At 41.2% G+C, this 10081-nt stretch overlaps 1 protein-coding gene across 4 annotated transcripts in view; it reads right to left on the bottom strand.

The window, feature by feature from the left end:
• Positions 1–244: 244 nt before the first annotated feature.
• ADCYAP1R1 (ADCYAP receptor type I) overlaps positions 245–10081 on the bottom strand; it is a 140555-nt gene continuing 130718 nt past the window's right edge. For 2 of the 4 annotated variants that reach the window (XM_040593097.1, XM_040593099.1), the window contains 3 exons: positions 6624–6753; positions 6360–6401; positions 245–552 (listed from right to left, as the gene is read on the bottom strand). In XM_040593097.1, coding sequence (XP_040449031.1) covers positions 343–552; positions 6360–6401; positions 6624–6753 — 382 coding nt within the window. In that variant the 3' untranslated portion in view covers positions 245–342. The remainder of the gene's footprint in view (positions 553–6359; positions 6402–6623; positions 6754–10081) is intronic. The other 2 variants (XM_040593098.1, XM_040593101.1) reach the window with 1 other exon arrangement.

Below are 10081 nucleotides of genomic sequence, written 5' to 3'. Positions count from 1 at the left end.
CTCGCAGATGCTCTGAAATGTAAATCATTGAGCGGGTGGGCTTGGCCTGTTGGTTGTCTTTGAAACATTTTTCCATTAATGGCCTCGAGTACGGCTGGGTATTTACAGTGATTGTTAAAAAGAGATATATACACACGTTTCTTTTGCTTTTTCACCTCTTCAAACATCAGGGAAGGGAAGGGAAGGGAGACGGAGAGGGAAAGGGAGAGGGAAAGGGAAAGGGAAAGGGAAAGGGAAAGGGAAAGGGAAAGGAGACCTACACCACCACCAAAACTATGATTTTTTTTTCTTTTCATTTTAGAGGGATGGTTTTTGGTTTGCTTGTTGATTGATTTGTTTTCCTTAGCTGCTCATGTCGCTAGGTTCTCCGCATTTATGCTGGACATCCGAATCTGAGAGCTGCTCTTGCTCAGAATGGAGAGTTGTGTCCCCCCGTTCACTCCGCTGCTCGCTAGAGAAGGATGACGATGTTTGAAATCCACAGCAAAATACCGGTTGACTTTCCAGCTCCTCCATTTTCTCTTTATTTCTGATTGCACCTTTAGGGAGAAACTTCAAAAGGTCATTTTTTATGTACTTAGCTGCTCGAGGACATGCTGACAAATTATCAAGTTTAGAAGAAAAAAAAAGAACCACAAATTGCAGAACTATTTTTAAGACTATTATCAAACTCCTCACTTCAGCAAAATCTGAAGTGACCTCTCCATGTCTGAAAGAGATCCAGGCATGCAGGGGGAACAACCCAGGCTCTGTGTCTCTGACTTTAGATAATTTAAGATTGGCCCAGAGGTGCGTAGAAGACCTGTTCTACACAAACTCCAACATCGTTCTTGAGCTAGATCCTGTTTTCATCAATGGCCAGTACCAAATACATAACAAGAAGCCAAAGAAACCAGCAACAAAAAGGTACTAGACAGGATGAAATGTCTAAGCAGACAACAGCTTTTGGGTTAATAGGCACCTGTGACCTCCTTTCCTTTGAGATTTTTTCATGGGCACCCACAGAATCACCAAGACTAAAACAATCCACGGTTGAAAGCTCAACTGGGAAAAAAAGCACATAATTCTGCAGCTTTTCTGCTTTTCATTCATCAACAATTTCCTGGCAATCCTGCTAGGTGTGCATGTGTGTATGTCTATACGTAAGTTATAAAAGATATTAATATCAGTAAGATCATACTAGCTCAGACCAACATTTACTTGGTCTATTACTCATTCCTGACAGGACTCTGTAGCATATTTCTGAATGAAGAACGAGTAAGGATGTGGAGATATTTTCCCAATATATTCTTCCAGTCTCCAACAAGCTGCTGTGTCAAAGATGTTCTTGTTAACAGTCATTGCTAAATTTTCCTAGATTAATACAATTGTCAAAATGGATCAGCATATGCCAAAATGCTAAACTAGCGTTTGAACTTCATGGACACGAACAACAGGGAGTAAAAGTCCAAGGAAAACTTACATTTTCCTTCTAGTAGCTCTAAATTCCTATTTTGGTTAAAGTATAGATTGGTATAACTCAGGTAAAGTATGGAGTTATATTACTCTTGTATAAAGAAAAGTGTTTGCATGTGTAAGAGCATAATATACCAAAGGTAAACTCTTTATTACCCTAAGCAATTCAGCAGAGGCACAAGACATTCTCTAATGTCTTGAGAATTAAAATGGTTTTAATTAATCTGGTTGTGTTCGTTTGGCTAAGAACCACCATCACACCCCCTGCAAGGGGTTACAGGATAGCTGACACACTTTGCATGTTACCTTGGAAGGTGTTTATCTCCACGCTGGTTTTAGACAAGACCTTCTGGCTATGCTTTTAGCACTCACGGAAGATAATAGATGAAACAACAGTTGTAGGTGGGAGAGGCGGATATCCAGTAACACCAGCTGGTGAAGTATGAACGCAGCCACTAATTCCAGCAAGACACGATCCAGAACTCACCTTCTGAGCTGCTTAGGACAGAGCTATGAATAGTGCTTTAACAGACCTGCGAGTCCTTTAACAGTCACCTTGATTAAGCCCATGAGGAAAGATGACCAATAAGTTTGTTTGATGACCTTAGAGATTGTTATGCTTATCTGAGAAGGGATCACTTGGATCAAGGAGTTGCAGACCTTTTGTACTAGAGACCAGCTATGGCATGGTATATGTGTACAAGCAGAGAACACCTACTGCACTAAACCTGGTAGAAATAGATGATTTCAGCCTCCTTGAAAAGAAAAAAAGAAGGTGACTTTAGGACAAATCTTCTCCTGTTGAATTGCACAATAGATGTGTATCAGTGGAGGAGGGAACGGATGAACTGTAGATATTCTTCTTAAGACAGCCTTGAGGAGGGAGCCTTTTTTCAATAATTCAGAAAATGGTTATCTCAGGTACTCAGTCTGATAAGCAAAGGCAGGGGAATTTCAATTTGCAGATCAAAATGGGTCAATCAGAAAAAAACCAAATGTGGGAAGCTGACACTAACAGCAGCAGCAGCAGTTGCCATGTGCTGAGAGGAGCGTGAGGTTTGCAAGGGATCCAGGGGGTGCCTGAGGGGGTTTCTGGGCATCTGACACCCTTGGGCTGTGTGTGTGGAGGGACCAGCTGGTAGGTGGCAGGTCTTACAAGATCAGTTGGGTGGTGCCCGCTGTCCCCACAGCCAGGTCAAACCATGCAAAAGCCACATATGACTGGCTCCTGGGGAACACCAGCAACCAGGAGTGCAAGCAAGACATGGTGTCTGCTGGGTGCAGCATCAGCAACAGGACGTGGCACCTGTTGGGAGTGGCATCAGCAGTTTGTGCAGCAGTTCATGCAGGAAAGTTTGTGCACTCTGCCAGTTGTTGGGCTGCTGCCTGCTCTACTTACCTGCAGGCTTAGGCTGCAGCCCTGATGGTCACCCAAGCTAGGTGGTAGCTCTGAAAGCCCATCAAGCAGCTTGAGGTCACCAGGGAATTAGAAGGGTTTATTAGGCAGTGCTCTGAGGTTGTTGGAAGCATGGTGGTAGTGACCAGGCAAGGGCTGAGCTCTGCAGCAGACAGGAATCAGCTATCTAGCAAGGCTAGCCTGGGAAGAGTGGAGGCAGCCACCCAGAGCTTCCTATCAGGAAAGATGCTGTTCAGGTGGAGGGATGCAAAGACTTCAACCCCACCTCCTGGGGAGGAGGGTGGAAGCTGCACCTGCTCAAGGTGGGCTCTCATGGAGCCAGTCATTCCAGCAGCAGGTGGAAGAGCTGTAGGAGGAAGTTAGCAGGCTATGCTATATTAGAGAGGGTAAATAAGAAATAGATAATTATTTGAGAATTTGCAAAAAGACATATTAGGGCCCTGCGGCACTGACCTCCAAGGACTACTGGACAAAGAGCTTTAATAGCAAACAGACAGCACCTTGGAGAATGAGGTGCCATGGTCCCTGGTGACCCATGGGAGCAGGTTATCACTTCACTTTCCTTCTTCTTATGTACCAACCAGCAAGAGATATTAAACCTTGTCAGCAGACAAAACCAATAAGCAATATTCACAGGGAGGAACTGCACCAGCAGCACGTTCTGAAAGCTGTGAAAGGTAGTGGCCAGTGCTAGTGGTGAGTCACTGTCTGCTGAGAGGCACTGAGGCATTCAGCTCCTGCTTGACATACAGTCAGGTGAACTTTGCTGCCTGCCAGGAGCCAAGATGCAGGATGTCACAGAAAGATTGCCACAAGTCATTAAGAGCACAGACTAATACCCCCTACTTCTTTTCCATGTAGGCACCAATGACACAGGAGACAAAGCCTGGGTAAAGGTCAAGCAGGACTTCAGAGCCCTGGAGCTGCCAGTGAAAGGGACCGATGACCGAGTGATCTCCTCTGTCTTGCCAGAGATGCTAGGGATGCAGGCAGGAGTCAACGTATCGTGCAGATCTATACCTGGCTTTGTGGCTGGTGTCATTGCCAGGGGTTTGTTTTTTACAATCATAGGACATTCTTCAAAGATACAGCCTGTTGGGGAGGAATGGGATACACCCACCTAGAAGAGGACACTCTTCACTAGCAGATTGGCTGACTCAGTGAATTGTGCTTTAAACTAATGAACTTGCAGAACAGTGTCCAAAGCTGTGACATCTGCCTAGTCATAAGCAGCGGGTTGGATGAGTTCAGCTACTATCAGAGTAGTGAAGAATGGTCCCCCAGCCCTCTCTAAGGCAAGATTCCTAAGTCCAATCACCTCCAGTTTGTGTATACCAATGTGTGTAGTCTGGGCAGCAAACAGGAGAAACTGGAGCTCCGTGGCCAGTCACAGAGTTATGATATTATAGAAAACACAGAAACTTGGTGGGAAAACTTACATGACTGGAAGACCACAACGGATAGCTACAAACTATTCTGGGAAGATAGGAAAGGAAGAAGAAAAGGCGGAGTTGCACTTTATGTAAAATAGAAATTTGAGTGTTTGGAGGTGAATTATGGAGACCATGAAAGTTCTATGAAATGCCTTTGGATCAAGAACAGAGGAATTGTCACCAAGGGGGATCTTTTGTTAAGTATCTGTTACTGACCTCCCAGGCAGAATGACAAGGCTGATAAAACCTTACATCAGGTGCTTAAAGAAGTCTCAGGCCATCAGAACCTCTTTCTCATGGGTAACTTAAATAACCCAGACATTTGTGGGGAAAACAACATAGTGCCAGAAGGTTCCTGGAGTGTACTGAGGATTTCTTCCACTTACAGATGCTGGATATACCCACTAGAACAGCACATTGCTGTTCACCTGAAAAGAGGTTGTAGCTAGGTGAGTGTTGACCTGTTCTCCCAAGTAGCAAGCAGTAGGGCAATAGGAAATGGCCTCAGGTTCTACCAGGGGAGGTTTAGATTGGATATTAGGAAATATTTATTTACTGAAAGGGTTGTCAAGCACTGGAACAGGCTGCCCAGGGAGGTGGTTGAGTCACCATCGCTGGAGGTATTTAAAAGATGTGTAGATGTGGCACTTAGGGACAGGGTTTAGTGGTGGACTTGTCAGTGCTGGGTTAATGGTTGGACTCAATGACCTTAAAGGTCTTTTCTGACCTAAACGATTCTTTGATTGCTAGATTTACTGCTCACAAATTGAGTCTTACTTCACAGCACAACTGACTACCAAAGCTAGCCTTGGAGAGAGTGATTATAACTTTGTGGAGTTTAAGGTGCTGCTGAGCCCACTAAAGACCAGTAGAAGGTCAAAGACCCTGTATTTTAGAAAAGCCAGTTTCAATATGCTCAGGGCCTAACTGCAAGGGATTCCATGAGAAGTATCCATGGACGGCAAAGAAGCTGGAAGCACAAGAAGAGTTCATTCCCTACAAAGGGAAAGGAAATAGGCAGAACAAGAGACCAACTGTCTTAACAATAAGCTTTTGCTTAAAAACAAAAAAAGAAGCATACCAGCCATGGAAAGGCAGCCAAGTACCCATCAAGGACTACAAGAACCTTGCTAGGGCATGTAAAGATGCAGTCAGGAAGGCTAAGGTTCAGCTAGAACTGAAAACTAAAGGCCTACTAGTCTTAATTCAGTCTTTGGGAAAATAATGGAACAAAACCTCCCAGAAATTACCACAGACCAAATGAAGCATGTGATTGGGAAAAGCCAGCCAGGATTTACCAAAGACAAATCATACCAGGCTAACCTGACCGTCTTCTGCAGCAAAATAATGTTTTATGTCGGCATGGAGAGATGATGTTTACCTGGACTTCAGCAAAGTGTTTGACACTGTTTCCCAGAACCTTCTCCTAAGCAAGCAGGCAAGATACAGATTGGGTGTGTGGTCTACAAGACGTGTAGGAAATTGGCTGACAGGACACACTCTGAGGGTGGTGAACAATGCTTTTTAGTCAGGCTGGCAGCCTGTCACTAGTGGGGTCCTCCAGGGATTGATGCTGGACTCCAAACTCTTCAACATCTTCATAAATGCTCTGGATGACAGGATTGAAAGCACCCTTGCCAAGCTGGCTGATGACACCAATCTGGATGGCAAGGTGGACATGTCAGAAGGGAGAGCCACTTTACAAAGACAACTGAAGAAGCTGGAAGAGTGGGCTAGCAAGAACTGTATGAAGTTTAGCAAAGACAAGTGCAAAGTTCTGCACTTGGGATGACATAACCAAAGAGACCAGTACAGTCCCTACCCCTGTCACGGAGCATTAATCTGAGCTGTCACCTCTGGCAGGGCCAACTTTTTGGTTTAATAAAGACATCATACATCCTCTTTCTTTTGCTGAGACATTGTGAGATCCAGCCTAAGGTATAAGGGAATATGGCAGATGATGAGTTACAGTGAAGGTTTAGAATAGCAGTTACTCCTGCAAGGAAATGGGATGGAGATGGTGGGTGGGTGAGGTTAAATATTAAAAGTCTTACCTCCCCATTCAAGAAACAATAGAGAACAGCAACAACAAACCCCTAGGTAAATGGGAGAGAAAAAAATAATGTAATTCAAATGCTTCAGTAAATGCCAGAAAATAGCTGGAGTTAAAGCAAAGAAACAAAAAACAAAACCAAAATCCTTGTATATTAAACATTTACATAAATTAATAAACACACAGTCTGAGAACTGTGCATGCAGAGCAGTTATAATGAACAGAGATTTCTTTTTAACAAAAGCAGAATTCACTGTATAATCACCTGGAAAGATCCCAGTCCCAATTCAAACACTAGTCTCTCCCGCTTACTGACATTTTCAGGAGAAAAAGCAAACACCGTGTAGTGAATTCCAAACAAGGGGATAAGCAGTAGTGTAGAGCGAGCCAGCCTCCTGTTATAATAGAGTGAAAGAACTTTAATGCAGCCTTGTAATAAATAACTTGCACGTTAATTAAAGAAGAAAACAGAAAATATTTTGTTGCCTGCCTATTGGGAAATACATACACTGTATAATTATTCAAACAAATATACAACATTCCCATTTGTTCCCAAACAGTGATTTCACACACACTGTAGTTTGCTCCCACTTCTTCACACTGATACAATAATAGCATGTTAGTAATGCTTAATATTCTGTGCTTTTATTTTAATTTGCGTTATTATAAGCAGGATTTTTTTCTACTGTGCCAAACATGAGAAGGGTAATCTTGCTAAGGGATTCAGACTGCTACCATAACACAATAATAAACCTCTCACCCAATTGCTTAATCCCAGTGAAGTGTTTTAAATCATTTTGTGTGTGTGTGTGAATTTATTTCTGCATAGCAAAAAATTCCAGAACATCAATACAATATAAAAAGCTAACACACCACACCCCCACCCCCACCCCCCATATTCTCATATTCATGACTACTTCTCAAGGTCTTGATTTTGGTGTCATTTATACTGTTGGAAACCTAAGTGTAATTCCACTGTGTAACTAATTTCCATTGCATCAGAATAAAGATATTTCAGGGGGAAATGTAGGTATAAACAAAAGGGCTGGAAGCGAAGGTATGTACCTGTAAGTACTTAACTCAGTATGGATGAAACTCCCCAAAACAGGGGTCCAGCCAAGACATACATGTTTTAGACTGTGTCTTTTGCTGATTGAACAGCAAAAAAGACCCAAAAGAAGGCAAAGGTTGATTTGAACATAAAGCAAGAGTTTTATTATAAACAAAGTGGCCTGAAATAACTGCCAGGACATTTTCAACGGGGGAAAAACATGACTGATTTCCTTCAAGTAAGTTAAGGAGATGGATGTAGGACAAAGGGAGCTAAAAAGCCATAAAAATTTTTGCAAGAGCAGCATACTTTTTAAAATTCAAATGTTCAAATATAGATATAGATTATATCTATATTGTATATTGCAGACATGTTTGAATTTGTTAATACATGCTCAACAATGTCCCCAAAACAAGGTATTTGTCTTACTGAAAGTGGAGATAATACATCTCCAAGAACTCTGTGAACATGTTACACCCAACACTAAACTGGAAATGGGACATTGTTCGTTGCTGGTGTCCCTCAGTCATACTTTTTACACTAATGGTGATAAACACATCACAGCCCTTGCCCTGAGGTTCTACAAAACATGAGTCATTAATCTGATGTGCACCAAATCTCAGGTCTTGGTGAACAACCCAACAAACCAGAGAACACAGTTCTTGTGAATTAACAAGTTAGACATTGACTGAAAGTGTTTTGGTTTTTTTTTTTCATAAGAAAGGAACAACCCTGGAAGAGGCTGATGAAGATCATGCAGAGTCTCCAGTTTTGGTAATCTCTAGAAGATTCAAGCTATACAGGAGGGACCTGTATAATGGACAGTGTAATGGACTAAAAAAACATTCAGGGTCCCTTCTAGTGCTTTTTCTCCATGGACATGTAATCAGATAATTAAAAAGGAACAGAAGCATTGTGGAAAAGATTATAGACTACAGCTATCTCCATAAAAAAAAAAAGGATGTAAAAAACTTAAGTGTCTTAAACTAGCTATGGAATTAAAAAAAAGAAGAGGTAGTAAACTGGACAAAGAAGTATTGTCTCTCAAAATCTGTTAAATTTTATATTCAGAATTAATTACAACAATAACAAAAGGATAAATGTTATTTTGATTTAAAAGTCAGAGTAGAATTTTTTGTTAGTATGTTGTATCTCACCGCAATCAGAGGAGAGTAACTTTGGGAAAAGTGTGGAGGAAGACTTTTTCTATTGTCAGTTTTCTGGCATTAATTATATCTGATTAATCAGGCAATTCGTTTGTAGAATCATGAAATATAATGTCATCAACTGATTTGAGATGCTGCCTTCAATACTGTCATAAAAGTCAGGAAGACAATACATGAACTGTAAGAAATAACACATGAAGTTTATAGATCATTAAGATCTATAAAGTGGAGGAGAAGATTGTAATGGTAAGAAAATCTTGGGAGATACTAATTACTGTGTGGATGATGAAAAATTGTGTTTTTTCAGTTGTATTAGGAAGAAAGAAGACTTAAAGCAGCACCCGTGAGAAATGTAAATTTATGTGCAATGGTGAAATGTTAAAGGATAGAGCAAAATTCTCAGGATTGTAATAGTCAAAGATATTAATTGTCTTTTTTTCCTACACTCTTTCAGACAAGCAAGAAACTCAGGGGATAGATCAAAAAATTTTGAGGGCAATAATTACTCAGGTGGGCTCCAACTGGCAGTTTAGAAGCAGTATGTTTTCCAAAACGACTAGCAAAAGCCTTGATCACATTATAATAGGTAGAGGAATGTCTTAAGGTTACTTTTAAAAAAAGTAGGTTGTATTTCAACTTTTGTTGAGGCTGACATTTTTCAGCTGTTATTTTCCTTAAAAACAATTTAAATGTAAGATTTTCTCCAATAGCATGGCTATGAATGTGGCCTTTCCATAAAGTGTTAGTACAAAAAGACACAGATAATGGTGTCATCTGTTTTGTCTCACTCCTCTATAGAATTATCAAAAGACATCTTTATAGTAAAAGGGATAGGAAGTAGGATGGCTGTTGAACTTTGACGAGTATCTGAAGGAACCATGTCTTCATTTTTCCATTGCACATCCATGGTTATTAAGGAGACTGCTGAAGTGTCTATGGATATTACATAGGATGAAACTAGGCACAAACTGGAAATCACATGGCATTGCTCAGTAAAATTTCCAGTGATTTCTACTGAATATTCCAGTTTTTTCCTATTCTGCAATTAAAAACAGGCTTCTAGAAGAAAAAATAATGCTGTGATTTAGGCAAACATAGTAACTGTATAACAGATGGAAAAATCCCCACCCAACAACTATATTTTGAGCAACTGTGCAATAGGGAACAAGGAACAATGGATTCTAAATGGTCTAAATAGATTCTTCCAGTTCCTGTGGATGGAATGGAACAAAGATCTGCCTCTAGCTTCAGAACCTGCAGATACAACAGTATGAACTGCTGAGCTGGGTACGTGCTGATGCCATTTGGAATGAATGGAGGCCATCAGAAAACATGGGTCCTCTACATCAGGAGACCTGAAGCTCCAGAAGTAATTGTGTAAGGAAATTTGTGGTTGTCATTCTTTTCTGAGAGAGAGGTGAAAATTGTAGCTTTGAGCTTACTCTTCCATCAGTTCTAGGTATCTCCACTGCGCTGAAGATGTGTCTTGTGCCATTTCTGCTCAGA

Source organism: Falco naumanni, chromosome 4 (genome assembly GCF_017639655.2).
Source record: "Falco naumanni isolate bFalNau1 chromosome 4, bFalNau1.pat, whole genome shotgun sequence".
Classification (NCBI taxonomy): domain Eukaryota; kingdom Metazoa; phylum Chordata; class Aves; order Falconiformes; family Falconidae; genus Falco; species Falco naumanni.
This window is presented reverse-complemented; position numbering and strand designations above follow the sequence as displayed.